The sequence below is a fragment of the Mustelus asterias genome, chromosome 2, assembly GCF_964213995.1.
Source record: "Mustelus asterias chromosome 2, sMusAst1.hap1.1, whole genome shotgun sequence".
NCBI lineage: Eukaryota > Metazoa > Chordata > Chondrichthyes > Carcharhiniformes > Triakidae > Mustelus > Mustelus asterias.
In genome coordinates this window covers 10,546,743-10,566,886 of record NC_135802.1, presented here as the reverse complement: position 1 = coordinate 10,566,886, position 20,144 = coordinate 10,546,743, and the positions used below count along the sequence as shown (strand labels likewise).

Sequence of the window (20,144 nt, the reverse complement as noted above, 5' to 3'; positions counted from 1 at the left end):
AGTGACCCAAGCCGGGAATTGAACTGGTTCCCTGGAGCTGTGAGGCAGCAGTGCCAGCCACCGTGCTGCCCAACTCTGCCATCCTTACCCGGTCTGGCCTACGTGTGACTACAGAGCCACAGCAATGTGGCTGACTCTCAACTGCCCACTAGGAATGGGCAATAAATTCTGATGTGGAGATGCCGGTGTTGGACTGGGGTAAACACAGTAAGAAGTCTAACACCAGGTTAAAGTCCAACAGGTTTATTTGGTAGCACGAGCCTCAAGATTTCGGAGTGCTGCTCCTTCGTCAGGTGAGTGGGAGTTCTGTTCACAAACAGGGCATATAAAGACACAAACTCAATTTACAAAATAATGGTTGGAATGCGAGTCTTTACAGGTAATCAAGTCTTAAAGGTACAGACAATGTGAGTGGAGAGAGCGTTAAGCACAGGTTAAAGAGATGTGTATTGTCTCCAGACAGGACAGTTAGGAAGAAAATGTCATCGATGTATCTAGTGTATAGCATCGGTTGAAGGTCCTGTGCGGTGAAGAGGTCTTGTTCGAACCTGTGCATGAAGATGTTGGCATATTGAGGTGTGAATTTGGTCGATGGCATTGCTGCAACTGCCTCAGTACTCAATGCCGACAAGTGCCAGTTTCCAGATGCAATTTTACAACTCATCTGCTTCATCTTGGACCACAATGTCTTCACCTTCAACAACCAGTTCTTCATCCAGACACACGGAACAGCCATGGGGACCAAATTCGCACCTCAATATGCCAACATCTTCATGCACAGGTTCGAACAAGACCTCTTCACCGCACAGGACCTTCAACCGATGCTATACACTAGATACATCGATGACATTTTCTTCCTTTGGACTTATGATGAACAATCACTGAAACAACTATATGACATCAACAAGTTCCATCGCACCATCAGACTCACCATGGACTAGTCTCCGGAATCGGTTGCATTCTTGGACACACGCATCTCCATTAAGGACGGTCACCTCAGCACCTCACTGTACCGCAAGCCCACGGATAACCTCACGATGCTCCACTTCTCCAGCTTCCACCCTAAACACGTTAAAGAAGCCATCCCCTACGGACAAGCCCTCCGTATACACAGGATCTGCTCAGATGTGGAGGATCGCAACAGACACCTCCAGACGCTGAAAGATGCCCTCATAAGAACAGGATATGGCGCTCGACTCATCGATCGACAGTTCCGATGCGTCACAGTGAAAAACCGCACCGACCTCCTCAGAAGACAAACACGGGACACGGTGGATAGAGTATCCTTCGTCGTCCAGTACTTCCCCGGAGCGGAGAAGCTACAACATCTCCTCCGGAGCCTTCAACATGTCATTGATGAAGACGAACATCTCGCCAAGGCCATCCCCACACCCCCACTTCTTGCCTTCAAACAACCGCACAACCTCAAACAGACCATTGTCCGCAGCAAACTACCCAGCCTTCAGGAGAACAGTGACCATGACACCACACAACTCTGCCATAGCAACCTCTGCAAGAAGTGTCGGATCATCGACACGGATGCCATCATCTCACGTGTGAATACCATCCACCAGGTACACGGTACATACTCTTGCAAATCGGCCAACGTTGTCTACCTGATACGCTGCAGGAAAGGATGTCCCGAGGCATGGTACATTGGGGAGACCATGCAGACGCTACGACAACAGATGAATGAACACCGCTCGACAATCACCGGGCAAGACTGTTCTCTTCCTGTTGGGGAGCACTTCAGCGGTCACGGGCATTCGGCCTCTGATCTTCGGGTAAGCATTCTCCAAGGCGGCCTTCACGACACACGACAACGCAGAGTCGCTGAGCAGAGACTGATAGCCAAGTTCCACACACATGAGGACAGCCTCAACCGGGATCTTGGGTTCATGTCACACTATCTGTAACCCCCACGACTTGCCTGGGCTTGCAAAATCTCACTAACTGCCCTGGCTGGAGACAATACACATCTCTTTAACCTGTGCTTAACCCTCTCTCCACTCACATTGTCTGTACCTTTAAGACTTGATTACCTGTAAAGACTCGCATTCCAACCATTATTTTGTAAATTGAGTTTGTGTCTTTATATGCCCTGTTTGTGAACTGAAATCCCACTCACCTGACGAAGGAGCAGCGCTCCGAAAGCTCCTGCTACCAAATAAACCTGTTGGACTTTAACCTGGTGTTGTGAGACTTCTTGCAATAAATGCTTGGCCCAGCCAGCGACGCCCATGTCCCACGAATGAATTAAAAAAAAGCTTTGTATGTCAAACATTACGGAGTGGCTCCTTCCTCAACCACCAGCGTTCTGCTATAACACCCTGCTCGAATTTCCTGTCATTGAACCGACGCTGCACATTCTGGCATGACATCTGCCATCATTTGAATCTGCCTTTTTATTTAAGACAGAGTGTAGAAGGAGGCCATTCGGCCCATCAAGTCTGCACTGACCACAATCCCATCCAGTCCCTATCCCCTTAATCCCGATTTACCCAAGCCAGTCCCCCTGACACTAAGGTTAAAGTTTATGTATTAGTCACAAGTAGGCTTATATTAACACTGCAATGAAGTTACTGTGAAAACCCCCTAGTTGCCACACTCCGGCGCCTGTTCGGGTACACTGAGGGTTAATTTAGCATGGCCAATGCACCTAACCAGCACTTCTTTGGACTGTGGGAGGAAACCAGAGCACCCAGAGGAAACCCACACAGACATGGGGAGAATGTGCAGACTCCACACAGACAGTGACCCGAGGCTGGAATCGGGTCACTGCTGCAAAATCTGCTGCCCCAGTCTTAAGATTCTTGAGGTACCTGCTACTGCAGGCAGATGCGGGAGCTGAAACCCCTTTGAATCACTGATTAGAATTGGCAGTGCCTAATGTGACAGCAATGGGCACTGTCCCAACAATATCAACGCAGTGAACTCATTGTTGAAATGCCGAGCTCCTTTCACCATGTCCCCCAAGCACTCTACAAGCAATGAGGTGTTTCTGAAGTGTGATTATTGTTTGAACACAGGAGTTAGTTCACGTGTCGGTGATCTCTCTGCATCGAGAAGCGTGCTGTGTCCCAGCCTGACCCGAGTGCTGATTTCTTGCAGGATAACGTCGGAGAATGTGGCTGAGAGGTTTGGTATCGCCAGAGAGAAGCAGGACGCTTTCGCCGCTGCGTCCCAGCAGAAGTACGTGACCTCCTCCCCCAAACCCACCGGCTCAGTATGTACGCCAATCAGAGCCGTCAGATTTTACAGCAGTGACCCGAGACCGGAATTGAACCCGGGACCCGCGGCTGTTCGGCCCGTCCCCTTGGTGCTAGAACAATCCAAAGCCTCATCCTGCTGCTTTGTTCCCATTTCCCCCATTGGCGGTGCATCATCTTGCTGATCAGCTGAGCAATGGTCTGTCTCCCAACCACTCGGTGACAAACAGTCCACATTCCAACAATTACAATAAAACTCAGCAAACCTCTTTCTCTCTCCTCTCTGAAACATAGAAACTAGAAGCAGGAGGAGGCCATTCGGCCCTTCGAGCCTGCTCCGCCATTCATCTTGATCATGGCTGATCATCAAATTCAATATCCTGACTCCCCCCTTCCCCCCATATCCCTTGATCCCTTTAGCCCCAAGAACTATATCTAATTTCTTCTTGAAATCAGACAATGTTTTGGCCTCAACTACATTCTATGGGAGTGAATTCCACACATTCACCACCCTCTGGGTGAAGAAATTTCTCCTCACCTCAGTTCTAAAAGGTTTACCCCTTATCCTCAAACTATGACCCCTAGTTCTGGACTCCCCCACCATTGGGAACATTCTTTCTGAATCTACCTTGTCTAACCCTGTTAGAATTTTATAAGTTTCTATGAGATCCCCTCTCACTCTTCTAAATTCCAGTGAATATAACTCTAACCGACTTAGTCTGTCCTCATATTGACAGACCTGCCACCCCAGGAATCAGCCTGGTAAACCTTCGCTGCACTCCCTCTATAGCAAGGACATCATTCCTCAGATAAGGACACCAAAACTGCACACAATACTCCAGGTGTGGCCTCATCAAAACCCTATACAATTGCAGCAAAACATCCCTATGCTCAAATCCTCTCGCTATGGAGGCCAACATACCATTTGCCTTCTTTACTGCCTGCTGTACCTGCATGCTTACTTTCAGCGACTGATGCACGAGGACTTCAAGATTGTGCTAAGTACCCACCGCTCTCAATTTACACCCATTCAAGTAATAATCTGTCTTCCTATTATCGCTACCAAAGTGGATAGCCTGACATTATCTGCTATGCAGATGCCCACACACTCAGCCTGTCCATATCACGCTGAACCATCTCTGCATCCTCCTCACAGCTCACCCTCCCACCCAACTTTGTATCATCTGCAAATTTGGAGATAATACATTCAGCTCCCTCTTCCAAAGCATTAATATATATTGTGAACAGTTGGGGTCCTAGCACAGATCCCTGACTGCCAATCAGAAAAAGACTAATTATACCAACTCTTTGCTTCCTATCTGCTAACCAGATTTCTATCGATGTCAAGACATTACCTGCAATCCCATGTGCTTTAACTTTACACAGTAGTCTGTTATGTGAGACCTTGTCAAAAGCCTTCTGAAAGTCTAAATAAACCACATCCACTGGTTCTCCTCGGTCAACTCGACTCGTTACATCCTCAAAGAATTCCAATAGATTCGTCAAGCATGATTTCTCCTTTGTAAATTTAATTGAATGGGGGGAAGATGGTAGTTATAATGTCACTGGATTAGTAATCCAGAGGCCCAGGCCTCTGGGGACATTGATTCAAATCCCACCACGGTTGCTGGTGGAATTTAAATTCAAATGATGAATCTGGAATCTAAAGCTAGTCTCAGCAATGGTCACTGTGACAACTATCATTCATTGTCTGAAAAACCTATCTTTTTTGCTAATGTCCTTTAGGGAAGGAAATCTGCCATCCTTACCTGGCCTGGCCCACATGTGACTCCAGAGCCACAGCAATGTGGTTGACTCTTAACTTGCTAGGCCATTGCAAAGCTGGTTGCACGATTGCTGAGTTGATGGTGATGTGATTGGGGTGTTTAACAGGCTCCTGTTTTAGTTTTATTATCTTCTCCATACAGGCAATGGCTTCTCAATACACCTTGTCCTTGTTACCTGGAATCTACGTGTGCAAACCACATCTTTTTCTTTTTGTTTAAACCTCACAACCCCTAACATAGTTAGGACATTACAAAAAGCAGAGTTCAGGGTCAACCTCATTGGAGGAGTTAGACACAGGCCAGACCAGCTCAGGACAGCAGATTTCCTTCCCTGGAGGATATTAGAGAATCAGACATGTTGTTCTAAACATTCCAGTAATTTTATGGTCACTATTGCTGATGCTGCCTCCTTATTCCTGATGTTTTATATTTAATTAAATTTGACACGAACGGGATTTGAAACTTGTGTCTCCAGATTATTAATCTGGCTGTCTGGATCCTGAGTCCAGTAACTGTGTCCAGCTGCTGTGTTTTATTTATTAGTGTCACAAGTAGGCTTACATTAACACTGCAATGAAGTTACTGTGAAAATCCCTTCGTCGCCACATTTCAGTGCCTGTTCGGGTACACTGAGGGAGAATTTAGCATGGCCAATGCACCCTAACCAGCACATCTTTCAGACTGTGGGAGGAAACCGGAGCACCCGGAAAAAACCCACGCAGACACGGGGAGAATGTGCCGACTCCACACAGACAGTGACCCAAGTCAGGAATCGAACCTGGACCCCTGGCGCTGTGAGGCAGCAGTGCTAACCACTGTGCCACCGTGCAATATAATGTGCTATACATACCCAACTATCAATCCGATGTCCAAAATCTGGCACCCTCAGGATCGAGACTGCGGGTTTTGGATTTTCCCAGATTTTGGATAACCCGCAGATGAAACAGATAACTTTCCCTCTGGAGAGTTGGAAGGTGGTGGGGGGGGGGGGGGGGGGGGGGGTTAGTAGGCAGATCTTAAAGGGCTGCAGTGGATGTTGGGCTTGTTGTGGTGGGGCTGGAGACTTTCCTTTTCAGTGGGGGAACGGGCTGGAGCTTTGAGCAGCTCAATGCAGCAACAGACACCTCCAGCCGAACGTAAATGTATAATTTGTTGTTTGGGAGAGGCAGGGAGGTTGGGGGCGAGGTTCGTTCTTGAATGCCTTGCTGGCTATTGTGTGGAGTGTTGGTGTCCTCATCTGAGGAAGGATGTTCTTGCTCTCGAGGGAGTGCAGCGAAGGTTTACCAGGCTGATTCCGGGGATGGTGGGACTGACATACGAGGAGAAATTGTACTGTGTGCAATTTTGGTCCCCTTATTTGCGGAAGGATGTATTGGCCTTGGAGGGAGTACAGAGAAGGTTCACCAGGTTGATACCGGAGATGAGGGGGTTAGCTTATGAGGAGAGATTGGGCCTGTACTCGTTGGAGTTTAGAAGGCTGAGGGGAGATCTTATAGAGACATACAAGATAATGAAGGGGCTGGATAGGGTAGAGGCAGAGAGATTCTTTCCACTTAGAAAGGAAACAAGAACTAGAGGACACAGCCTCAAAATAAGGGGGAGTCAATTTAGAACAAAGTTGAGGAGGAACTTCTCTCAGAGGGTAGTGAATCTCTGGAATCCTCTGCCCATTGAAGCAGTGGAGGCTGCCTCGTTAAATATGTTTAAGTCACAGGTAGATAGATTTCTGATCAATAAGGAAATTAAGGTTATGGGGAGCGGGGGGGGGGGTGAGTGGAACTAAACCACTATCAGATCAGCCATGATCTTATTGAATGGCGGGGCAGGCTCGAGGGGCTAAATGGCCTACTCCTGCTCCTATTTCTTATTAAATTGAGTTGGTTAGGGTTATATTTGCTGGAGTTTAGAAGAGTGAGAGGGGATCTGATAGAAACTTATAAAATTCTAACAGGGTTAGACAGGGTAGATTCAGAAAGAATGTTCCCAATGGTGGGGGCGTCCAGAACCAGGGGTCACAGTCTGAGGAGCAGGGTAGACCATTTACGACTGAGATGCAGAGAACTTTCTTCACCAAGTAAAGCCTGTGGAATTCGCTACCACAGAAAGCAGTTGAGACTAAAATATGTTTTCAAGGAGTTTGATATAGTTCTTGGGGCTAAAGAAATCAAAGGATATGGCGGGATGCGGAAATGGGAGCAGATTACTGAGTTGGATGATCAGCCATGAGCATAATAAATGATGGAGCAGCTTGAAGGGCTGAATGGCCTCCTCCTGCTCCTATTTTCCATGTTTCTGTACAGGAAAGATGTGAACGCGTTGGAGAGAGTGCAGGAGAAGTTTATAAGAATGGTTCCAGGGTTGAGAAACTTCAGTGATGAGGATAGATTGGAGAGGTTGGGACTGTTCTCCTTGGAGAGAAGAAGGTTAAGAGGAGACTTGATAGAGATGTTCAAAATCATGAGGGGGCTGAACAGAGTAGAGAGGGAGAAACTGTTCCCGCTCATAAAAGGATCGGGAACGAGAGGGGCACGGATTGAAAGTGATTTGTGAAAGAAGCAGATGTGATGTGAGAAAGAACAGCGAGTGGTTGGGGTCTGGAATGCGCTGCCTGGAAGTGTGGTGGAGGCAGCTTCAATCGAGGCTTTGAGGAGGTTTATTAGATGATTATTGGAATAGAAACAATGTGGAAGGGTACAGGGAAAAGGCAGGGGAATGGCACCAAGTCATAATGCTCATTTGGAGAGCCAGTGCACACAGGATGGGCCGAATGGCCTCGTTCTGCACCGGAACAATGCTGCGATTCCCGTGCTCACTTTGATCTGGCACCCAGATCATAGAAACCATAGAAAATTACAGCTCAGAAACAGGCCTTTTGGCCCTTCTTGTCTGTGCCGAACCATTTTTTGCCTAGTCCCACTGACCTGCACTTGCACCATATCCCTCCACACCCCTCTCATCCATGAACCCGTCCAAGTTTTTCTTAAATGTTAAAAGTGACTCCGCATTTACCACTTTATCCGGCAGCTCATTCCACACTCCCACCACTCTCTGCGTGAAGAAGCCCCCCCTAATATTCCCTTTAAACTTTTCTCCTTTCACCCTTAACCCATGCCCTCTAGTTTTTTTCTCCCCTAGCCTCAGCGGAAAAAGCCTGCTTGCATTCACTCTATCTATACCCATCAAAATCTTATACACCTCTATCAAATCTCCCCTCAATCTTCTACGCTCCAGGGAATAAAGTCCCAACCTATTCAATCTCTCTCTGGAACTCAGCTTCTCAAGTCCCGGCAACATCCTTGTGAACCTTCTCTGCACTCTTTCAATCTTATTTACATCCTTCCTGTAACTAGGTGACCAAAACTGTACAGAATACTCCAAATTCGGCCTCACCAATGCCTTATATAACCTTACCATAACACTCCAACTTTTATACTCGATACTCCGATTTATAAAGGCCAATGTACCAAAGGCACTCTTTACGACCCTATCCACCTGTGACGTCACTTTTAGGGAATTCTGTACCTGTATTCCCAGATCCCTCTGTTCAACTGCACTCTTCAGAGTCCTACCATTTACCCTGTACGTTCTAGTTTGGTTTGTCCTTCCAATGTGCAATATCTCACACTTGTCTGCGTTAAATTCCATTTGCCATTTTTCAGCCCATTTTTCTAGTTGGTCCAAATCCCTCTGCAAGCTTTGAAAACCTTCCTCACTGTCCACTACACCTCCAATCTTTGTATCATCAGCAAACTTGCTGATCCAATTTAACACATTATCATCCAGATCATTGATATAGATGACAAACAACAATGGACCCAACACCGATCCCTGCGGCACACCACTAGTCACAGGCCTCCACTCAGAGAAGCAATCCTCCACAACCACTCTCTGGCTTCTTCCATTGAGCCAGTGTCTAATCCAATTTACTACCTCCCCATGTATACCTAGGGACTGAACCTTCCTAACTAACCTCCCAAGAGGGAACTTGTCAAAGGCCTTGCTGAAATCCAGGTAGACAACATCCACCGCCTTCCCTTCATCCACTTTCCTGGTAACCTCCTCAAAAAACTCTCATACAAAGCCATGTTGACTCTCCCTAATAAGTCCCTGTCTATCCAAATATTTGTAGATCCTATCCCTTGTCACACCTTCCAATAACTTGCCCACCACCGACGTCAAACTTACTGTCCTATAATTTCCCGGATTTCTTTTGGAACCTTTTTTAAACAACGGAACAACATGAGCCACCCTCCAATCATCCGGCACCTCCCCCGTGAATACTGACATTTTAATTATGTCTGCCAGGGCCCCTGCAAGTTCAACACTAGCTTCCCTCAAGGTCCGTGGGAATACCCTGTCTGGTCCTTCCTTCCGGACACCTTCCTCTTGAGGAAGAAAGGTGTCTGGTTTTTGGACAATTCCATGCAGCTGGATTTTGGACATGGCTTGTACCCGTATATTTTATATTGCAGAGCAGCCGAGGCCCAGAGAACGGGCGTGTTTGCCGCCGAGATCACACCGGTTAAAACGACCATCCTCGACCAAGCCGGCAATGAGAAAACCATCACCGTCACCCAGGACGACGGGATCCGAGCCAACACCACCCTGGCCGGACTCGGCAAGCTGCGGCCCGCCTTCAAGGAGAATGGCACCACAACCGCAGGTACAGGCCCCAGCACCACACCACACCAGTATTGACCAACTCCAAGGGCACGGGTTCCTGTCTGTTACTCAACAGAGCTCCCAACACCACACTGACTGGATCTTTTACACAGGTATCACTGGCAAGGCCAGCATTTGTTACCCATCCTAGTTGCCCCTTGAACCAAGTGGCTTCGAGGCTATTTCAGAGGGTAAAGAGCCTGGAGTCACATGTACACCAGACGTGTCCCTGGTAAAGGCGACAGATTTCCTATTATTACTGAATCCGATGTGTGTTTTTACGGCAGTTGGTGGCATTACTGAGATTAGCTTTATATTCCAGATTTTGTTATTTGGATTTAAATTCCACCACCTGCCCCAATGGAATTTGAACCCATGTCCCCTTGGTCTCTCATCACTGGTCCAGTGACACAATGCCATCAGAGGAGAATACTGTATGCACGTCTGGTGTTCAATTTGTTTCATTTATTCACGAGACGTGGGCATCACTGGCTGGCCAGCATTTATTGCCCATCCCTAGTTGCCCCTTGAGAAGGTGGTGGTGAGCTGCCTTCTTGAACCGCTGCAGTCCATGTGGTATAGGTACACCCACAGTGCTGTTAGGGAGGGAATTCCAGGATTTTGACCCAGCGACTGCAAAGGAACGGCGATATATTCCCAAGTCAGGATGGTGAGTGGTTGGGAGGGGAACTTGCAGGTGGTGGTGTTCCCAGGTATCTGCTGCCCTTGTCCTTCTAGATGGAACTGGTCGTGGGTTTGGAAGGTGCTGTCTAAGGATCTTTGGTGAGTTGCTGCAGTGCATCTTGTAGATAGTACACACTGCTGCTACTGAGCGTCGGTGGTGGAGGGAGTGGATGTTTGTGGATGTGGTGCCAATCAAGCGGGGCTGCTTTGTCCTGGATGGTGTTGAGCTTCTTGAGTGTTGGAGCTGCACCATCCAGGCAAGTGGCGAGTATTCCATCACACTCCTGACTTGTGCCTTGTAGATGGTGTTCACTTTGTTTAATTCATTCACGGGACATGGGTGTCACTGGCTGGCCAGCATTTATTGCCCATCCCAATTATCCCGTGAGAAGTCAAGGCTTTGGGGAGTCAAGAGGCGAGTTACTCTATGCAGAATTCCCAGCCTTTGACCTGCTCTGGTCGCCATTGTATTTATTTGGCTAATCCAGTTCAGTTTCTGGTCAATGGGAACCTCCATCCAGGATGTTGATAGTGGGGGATTCAGCAATGGTAATACCACTGAATCTCAAGAGCTGGGTGCTTGGATCCTGTATTCCTATGAAACTGACTGTGGTTAGATTTAGTTATTATGGTTCGGTCCATTATTCCTACGAAACTCATCTCCAAACTTTGTGACCTGGGCCTCGGCTCCTCCCTCTGCGACTGGATCCTGAACTTCCTAACTCACAGACCACAATCAGTAAGGATAGGCAACAACACCTCCTCCACGATCATCCTCAACACCGGTGCCCCACAAGACTGTGTTCTCAGCCCCCTACTATACTCCTTATACACCTATGACTGTGCGGCCAAATTCCCCTCCAATTCGATTTTCAAGTTTGCTGACGACACCACTGTAGTGGGTCGGAGCTCAAACAATGACGAGACAGAGTACAGGAATGAGATAGAGAATCTGGTGAACTGGTGCGGCAACAATAATCTCTCCCTCAATGTCAACAACAGGAAGGAGACAGTCATCGACTTCAGGAAGCGTAAAGGAGAACATGCCCCTGTCTAATTGTAACTTTGCAGCAGGACAGAGTAAAAAGGAAGAGTTTGTCAGACAGGTGTGATAATCATGGGGGATTTTAATCTACATATAGACTTGAAAAGTATTTCAAACTTAAATAGGGGCAGTTACGAGGCATAAATATGGAGCTAGATAAAGTAAATTGGAAAATGTGCTTAAGGAATAGATCAACACAGGTTCAGTAGCAGACATTTGAAGGGATATTTCAGAATATACAAAATAAATATATTCCAATGAGAAAGAAGAATTCCAAAGGGAGGATCCACCAACCATGGTTAACTAAAAAGTTAAAAAGTTTAATTTATTAGTGTCACAAATAGGCTTACATTAACACTGCAGTGAAGTTACTGTGAAAATCCCCTGATTGCCACATTTCCAGTGTCTGTTCGGGTACAGTGAGGGAGAATTTAGCACGACCAATGCATCTAACCTGCATATCTATGGACTGTGGGAGGAAACCAGACCACCCAGAGGAAACCCACGCAGACACGGGGAGAATGTGTAAACTCCACTCAGACAGTGACCCAAACCGGGATTTGAACCTGGGTCCCTGGCGCTGTGAGGCAGCAGCGCTAACCACTGTGCCGCCGTGCTGCCAGAACATATCAAATTTATAAACTATGTATTCGCATAAGGTTCAGTGGCAGATCAGAAGATTGGAAAGCGTATAAAGAATGCAACGAATGACAAAAAGATTAGTAAGAAGGGAAAAGGAGTGCAAGAGGAAGATAGCTAGAAATAGAGAGATGGGTAGGAAGAGTTTCTCTAGATATTAAAAGAGTTAATGAAATGAGCGTCGGTCTTGTAGAAAGTGCTTCTGAGGAATTAATAATGGAAAATAAGGAGATGGCAGATGAATGGAACAGGTATTGTACATTGGTCTTCACTATAGAGGATACAAATAACATCCCAGAATAGCTGTGAATCAGGAACTGGAGGAGAGGGAGAAACTCTGGGAGATTCCAATCACCAGGGAAGGGGTATTGAGCAAGTTATTAGAGTTGTGAGGTGACAGATCTCCAGGTCCTGATGGACCTCATCCTAGGCTCTTAAAAGAAGTGGCTCGTGAGAATTGATTGAAACATTACACTCCTGAGGGGTATTGACAGGGTGAATGGAGAGGATGTTTCCTCTGGATGGAGAACCTAGAACTCGGGGTCACTGTTCAAAAATAAGGGGTCGCCCATTTAAGACAGAGATGAGGAAGAATGTTTTCTCAGAGGGTGGTGAGTCTCTGCAAATCTCTTCCTCAGAAGGCAGTGGGAGCAGAGAGTTTGAATATTTAAAGCGGAGCTGGGTAGATTCTTGATTAACATGGGGGTGAAAGATTATTGGGGGGTTGGCAGGAATGTGGTGTTGAGGTTACAGTCAGATCAGCCACGATCTTATTACAAAGAATATAGAATCATAGAATCCCTACAGTGCACAAGGAGGCCATTCGACCCATCGAGTCTGCACCGACCCCAATCTCACCCAGGCCCTATCCCCATAACCCCAATACATTTACCCCTTGAACGCACACATCCCAGGATACTAAGTGGCAATTTAGCATGGCCATTGCACCTAACCCGCACATCTCTGGACGGAATGGAGGAGCAGGCTTGAGGGGCCGAGTGGCCTACTAATTCATGTGTTTGTAATAAATTGAGGCATAGAGTGCAGGTTAGGCCCCAGTGGAGAAGATTTATTGGAGAGGTACCAGAGATGAGGAAGTTTGGTTGTGTGGAGAGACTGGGGTTGGTTTCCTTTGGGCAGAAAAGATTAAGGCGAGAACAAAGAAATTACAGCACAGGAACAGGCCCTTCGGCCCTCCAAGCCTGCACCGACCATGCTGCCCAACTGAAATAAAACTCCCTACCCTTCCAGGGACCATATCCCTCTATTCCCATCCTATTCATGTGTTTGTCAAGATGCCCCTTAAAAGTCACTACCGTATCCGCTTCCACTACCTCCCCCGGCAGCGAGTTCCAGGCACCAACGACTCTCTGTCTAAAAAATCTGCCTCGTACATCTCCTTTAAACCTTGCCCCTCGCACCTTAAACTTATGCCCCCTAGTAATTGAATCTTCCCCCCTGGGAAAAAGCTTCTGACTATCCACTCTGTCCATGCCTCTCATAATCTTGTAGACTTCTATCAGGTCGCCCCTCAACCTCCGTCGTTCCAGTGAGAACAAACCAAGTTTCTCCAACCTCTCCTCATAGCTAATGCCCTCCATACCAGGCAACATCCTGGTAAATCTTTCCTGCACCCTCTCCAAAGCCTCCACATCCTTCTGGTAGTGTGGCGACCAGAATTGAACACTATATTCCAAGTACGGCCTAACTAAGGTTCTATAAAGTTATTACTGAATCTGCTTCCATCACCATCCTATCAGGCAGCACATTCCAGATCACCACAACCCGCTGCGTAAAAATGACTTGCCAATTTTTAAACTCAATGCCCTGGCCAATGAAGGCAAGCGTGCCGTATGCCTTCTTGACTACCTTCTCCACCTGCGTTGCCACTTTCAGTGACCTGTGTACCTGTACACCCAGATCCCTTTGCCTATCAATACTCTTAAGGGTCCTGCCATTTACTGTAAATTTCCTATCTGTGTTAGACCTTCCAAAATGCATTACCTCACATTTGTCCGGATTAAACTCCATCTGCCATCTCTCCGCCCAAGTCTCCAACTGATCTATATCCTGCTGTATCCTCTGATGGTCCTCATTGCTATCCGCAAATCCTCCAACCTTTGTATTGTCTGCAAGCTTACTAATCAATCCAGTTACATTTTCCTCCAAATCATTTATATATATTACAAACAGCAAAGGTCCCAGCACTGATCCCTGAGGAACGCCACTTGTCACAGCCCTCCATTCAGAAACGCACCCTTCCACTGTTACCCTCTGTCTTCTTTGACCGAGCCAGCATTGTATCCACCTTGCCAGCTCACCTCTGATCCCATGCGACTTCACCTTCTGCACCAGTCTGCCATGAGGGACCTTGTCAAAGGCCTTACTGAAGTCCATGTAGACAACATCCACTGCCCTACCCTCATCAATCATCTTCGCCACTTCCTCGAAAAACTCGATCAAGTTCGGGAGACACGACCTCCCCTTCACAAAACCATGTTGCCTCTCACTAATATGTCCACTTATTTCCAAGTGGGAATAAATCCTGTCTCGAAGAATCCTCTCCAATAATTTCCCTACCACTGCTGTAAGGCTCACCGGCCTGTCATTACCTGGATTATTCTTGCTACCCTTCTTAAGCAAAGGAACAACATTGGCTATTCTCCAATCCTCTGGGACCTCCCCTGTAGCCAGTGGGGATACAAAGATTTCTCTCAAGGCCCCAGATTTAATATTTAATAATATTTAAAATTAAGGGTGGTTTTCAATTGAGTAGATAGGGAGAAAGCATTTCCACAGACAGGACGGGTTAACCAGAGCAGATAGATTTAACATAATCGGCAAAATATAGTGTGGGGGAATTTGAATTTTTACGCAGCGGGTTGTGGTGATCTGGAATGTGCTGCCTGATAGGATGGTGATGGAAGCAGATTCAGTAATAACTTCCGAAAGGGAATTGGATAAAAACTTTACTATAAAATGTTTACAGGGCTATTGGAGAAAGAGCAGGGGAATGGGGCAAACTATGATAGCTCTTTCAAAGGGCTAACATAGGCAGAATGGGCCCAATGGCCTCCTCCTGTTCCCTATCCCTCTCTGGCTGTAACCTTGCAAAGCAATGTGCATCGACTGAGGGATGGAATCGCTCGGAAATAGGGAAACTCTTGATTTATCCCCTCTCTTGCTCTTTGTAACCCTGGGATCCTCCTACAATGTCAGCCCTGAGACTTTTCACCAGGGGTGGCACGGTGGTTAGCGCTGCTGCCTCACAGCACCAGGGACCCGGGTTCAATTCCGGCCTCGGGTCACTGTCTGTGCGGAGTCTGCACGTTCTCCCCGTGTCTGTGTGGGTTTCCTCCGGGTGCTCTGGTTTCCCCCCACAGTCCAAAGACGTGTGGGTTAGGAGGATTGGCAATGCTAAATTGCTCCTTAGTGTCTGGAGGATTAGCAGGGTAAAGATGTGGGGTTATGGGGATAGGGCCTGGGGTGGGATTGTTGTCAGTGCAGACTCGATGGGCTGAATGGCCTCTTTCTGCACTGTAGGGATTCTATGAAATTCTAAGTTGTTGCTAGGAGTTGATCCAGTAAAGGCCCTGGAGGTGTACACTCCCAAGGTGCTCTCTAGATTGTCAAAGTGTGCAGAGTGGGTCGGACTTTCACGGTGGAACACCTGGAATACTGTGAATGGTTTTGGTCCTCTGATCTAAGGAAAGAAATACTGACCTTGGGGACAGTCCAGAGAAGGTTCACTGGGTCGAACCCGGGTATGGATTTTTTAATCAGTAAGGGAATCGAGGGTTGTGGGGATAAGGCGGGAAAGTGGAGTTGAGGATTTTCATATCAGATCAGTCATCAAATCTCATTGAATGGCGAAGCAGACTCGATGGGCCGAATGCCCGACTTCTACACCTATGTCTTATGGTGTCTGTGCTGGCGAGTTCCTCGTGAGGTGTTGATGAGGTTAGAAGGTCACATGTTTCATTGTCCTGGAGTCGTCCTAACCCATTTTGTCTGCGACCAACCTCCCTCCTGTCCTCTGATGTCCCAGGGTTCTCTGTGTATTTTCAATGCAAACACTGACGATGTTCTTCCTGTTGCCAGGTAACTCGAGCCAGGTTAGTGACGGTGCTGCTGCGGTCCTGGTGGCGAGACGTTCCAAGGCCATCGAGCTTGGCCTCCCCATCCTGGGCGTGCTGAGATCCTACGCCGTGGTCGGAGTCCCACCTGACGTCATGGGGATCGGACCCGCCTACGCCATCCCGGCAGCACTGGAGAAAGCTGGTAAGCTGAGCTGGGTGATGGGGACGAGTCAGAGTGCACCTCAACATGGCTGCATGGCCCGAGGTATACAACAACAACTTGCATTCACATAGCCCCCGCAATTTAAATAAATGTGCCGCAGTGCTCCACAGGAACGGTCTCATAAACAAACTTTGACTCCGAGCCGCAGAAGGTATCAGATGAGACGATACAAACGGTCCAAAGCAATCCAAGAGATGTGCGGGTTAGGTTGATTGGCCATGCTAAACTGACCCAAGTGTCAGGGGATTAGCAGGGTAAATATGTGGGGTTACGGGGATAGGGCCTGGGTGGGATTGTGGTCGGTGCAGACTCAATGGGCCGAATGTACTGTCCTTCTGCACTGTAGGGATTCTATTCTATTCTAAAACTCAGGCTCTTCGAAGAGGAGAGCGATAGAAGGCAGAACCCGGGGTCCAGGCAGCTGGAGTTTTGTGTACAGTTCTGGTCACCACATCATGGGAAGGACATAATTGCTCTGGAGAGGGTGCAGAGGAGATTTGCAGGAATGTTGGCAGGGCTGGAAAATTGCAGCTATGGGGAGAAATGGGATAGGCTAGGATTGTTTTTCTTACAACAGAGGATTTTGATTTATTATTATCACATGTATTAACATACAGTGAAAAGTATTGTTTCTTGCGCGCTATACAAAGCATACCGTTCATAGAGAAGGAAAGGAGAGGGTGCAGAATGTAGTGTTACAGTCATAGCTAGGGTGTAGAGAAAGATCAACTTAATGCGAGGTAGGTCCATTCAAAAGTCTGACAGCAGCAGGGAAGAAGCTGTTCTTGAGTCGGTTGGTACGTGACCTCAGACTTTTGTATCTTTTTCCCGGCGGAAGAAGGTGGAAGAGAGAATGTCCGGGGTGCGTGGGGTCCTTAACTATGCTGGCTGCTTTGCCGAGGCAATGGGAAGTGTAGACAGAGTCAATGGATGGGAGGCTGGTTTGCGTGATGGATTGGGCTACATTCACGATCTTTTGTAGTTCCTTGCAGTCTTGGGCAGAGCAAGAGCAAGGAGGCTGAGGGGTGACCTAATTGAGGTGTGCAAAATTATTCCCACCCCCCCTCCCCCGCAACCTAGATCGCCAGTATCAGGACATTGGGGCCCACCTAGTGGGGCTCCCTTCATGACCCCTTTCATTAGAAAGGCAGCATCTCTGATGGTGGAGCGCTCCCTCAGTTCTGCACTCCAGTGATCAGCCTTTATTCTTGCGCTCAAGCTCTGAAGTAGAAATTGAACCCAAAACCTTGTGACCTTGTGACTCAAAGGTGAGACTGCTACCAACTGAGCCATGGGGTGACTCTAAGGGGTAAAATTGGTGAGGCTATGGGGATTAAGCCGGTGGGGGGATTGATGGGACTGTCCTTCCGGACAAATGTGAGGTAATACATTTTGGAAGCTCTAATACAGATAGGAAATACACAGTAAATGGCAGAACCCTTGAGAGTATTGATAGGCAGAGGGATCTGGGTGTACAGATACACAGGTCACTGAAAGTGGCAATGCAGGTGGAGAAGGTAGTCAAGAAGGCATATGGCATGCCTGCCTTCATCGGCCGGGGCATTGAGTTTAAACATTGGCAAGTCATGTTGCAGCTTTATAGAACCTTAGTTAGGCCGCACTTGAATATAGTGTTCAATTCTGGTCACCACACTACCAGAAGGATGTGGAGGCTTTGAAGAGGGTACAGAAAAGATTTACCAGGATGTTGCCTGGTATGGAGGGCATTAGCTATGAGGAGAGGTTGGAGAAACGTGGTTTCTTCTGATGGTTGCGGTCCTGGTGGCAAAACGTTCCAAGGCCTGATAAATGTTCGGGGCGACCTGATAGAAGTCTACAAGATTATGAGAGGTATGGACAGAGTGGTTAGTCGGAAGCTTTTTCCCAGGGTGGAAGAGCAAATTACTAGGGGGCACAGGTTTAAGGTGCGAGGGGCAAGGTTTAAAGGAGATGTACATGGCAGATTTTTTACACAGTGGGTGGTGGGTGCCTGGAACCCATTGCTGGGAGAGATAGTGGGAGCAGATACGATAGTGACTTTTAAGGGGCATCTGGACAAATACATGAATAGGATGGGAATAGAGAGATATGGTCCCCGGAAGGGTAGGGGATTTTAGTTATGTCGGGCAGCATGGTCGATGCAGGCTTGGAGGGCCGAAGGGCCTGTTCCTGTGCTGTAATTGTCTTTGTTCTTTGTTGGTTACATACCGCTAGCACAGACACGATGGGTGGAATGGCTTCTTGTACTCTATTATTCTGTGCACTGATCTCTGTTGACCTACACCATGGTCATGAACATTTGGAAAGCGGTGACAGGATTGGTCCAAGGCAGCATGGATTCACTAAAGGGAAATCGTGCTTGACAAATATTCTGGAATTTTTTGAGGATGTGATCAGTAGAGTGGACAAGGGTGAAGCAGTGGATGTTGTGTATCTGGACTTTCAAAAGGCTTTTGGTCCCACACAAGAGATTAGTGAGCAAAGTTAATGCTCATGGTATTGGGGCTAATCCATTGACGTGGATAGAGAATTCTTTCCTAGGGTAGAAAAGTCAAGTACTTGGGGACATCGGTTTAAGGTGTGTGAGGAAAAGTTTAGAGGAGATGTATGAGGTAAGTTTTCTTTACACAGAGGGTGGTGAGTATCTGGAACGCGCTGCCCGGGGAGGCGGTGGGAGCAGGTACAATAGCGGCATTTAAGGGGCATCTAGATGAATACATGAATAGGATGGGAATGGAAGGATACGGACTCCGGAAGTGCATACGGTTTTAGTTTAGGCAGGTATCATGATCGGGGCAGACTTGGAGGGCCGAAGGACCTGTTCCTGTGCTGTACTGTTCTTTGTTCTTTGGTTGACAGACGGAGCAGAGAGTGGGAATAAATGGGTCCTTTTCAGAGTGGAAGGCAGTAACTAGTGGGGTACCCCAGGGTTCAGTGCTGGGACACCAACTATCCACAATATACATTAATGATTTGGACGAAGGAATTGAATGCAATATCTCCAAATCTGCGGATGACACTAAGCTGGGTGGCAGTGTGTGTTGTGAGGAGGATGCTAAGAGGCTACAGGGTGACTTGGACAGGCTGGCGACATGGACAAATACTTGGCAAATGCAGTATAATGTGGATAAATGTGAGGTTATCCACTTTGGTGGCAAAAACAGGAAGGAAGATTATTATCTGAATGGTGGCAGTTTAGGAAAAGGGGGAAGTGCAACGTGACCTGGGTGTCATGGTGGAACGGTCACTGAAGGTTGGCATACAGGTACTGCAGGCAGAGAGGAAAGCTAATGGCATGCTGGCCTTCATAGCAAGAGGATTTGAGTATAGGAGTAAACATGTCTTGCTGCAGTTATACAGGGCCTTGGTGAGGCCGCACCTTGAGTAGTGTGTGCAGTTTTGGTCTCCTAGTCTGAGGAAGGGCATTCTTGCCATTGAGGGAGTCCAGCGAAGGTTCACCAGACTGAATCCCAGAATGGTAGGACTGACATATTGAAGAGAGACTGGATCGACTGGGCTTGTACTCACTGGAATTTAGAAGAATGAGAGCGGATCTCATAGAAATATAAAAGATCCCAATGGGACTGGACAGGCTAGATGTGGGAAGAATGTTCCCGATGTTGTGGAAGTCTAGAACGAGGGGTCACAGTCTAAGAATAAGGGGTAAACCATTCAGGACTGAGATGAGGAAGAATGTCTTCACTCAGAGAGTTGTGAATCTGTGGAATTCTCTACCACAGAAAGCTGTTGGGGCCAATTCATTCGATATGTTCAAGAGGGAGCTGGATGTGGCCCTTGTGGCCAAAGGGATGAAGG

General features: G+C 47.5%; 1 protein-coding gene across 2 annotated transcripts in view; it reads left to right on the top strand.

The window, feature by feature from the left end:
• The window catches only part of acaa1 (acetyl-CoA acyltransferase 1), a 36,697-nt gene that overhangs the window by 7,366 nt on the left and 9,187 nt on the right, over positions 1–20,144 (top strand). For both annotated transcript variants that reach the window (XR_013499796.1, XM_078231209.1), the window contains exons 7-9: positions 3,112–3,192; positions 9,469–9,659; positions 16,128–16,307. Coding sequence is in view for 1 of the 2 variants with exons in the window: in XM_078231209.1 (XP_078087335.1) it covers positions 3,112–3,192; positions 9,469–9,659; positions 16,128–16,307 (452 nt within the window). In the remaining variant the exon portion in view is untranslated. The remainder of the gene's footprint in view (positions 1–3,111; positions 3,193–9,468; positions 9,660–16,127; positions 16,308–20,144) is intronic.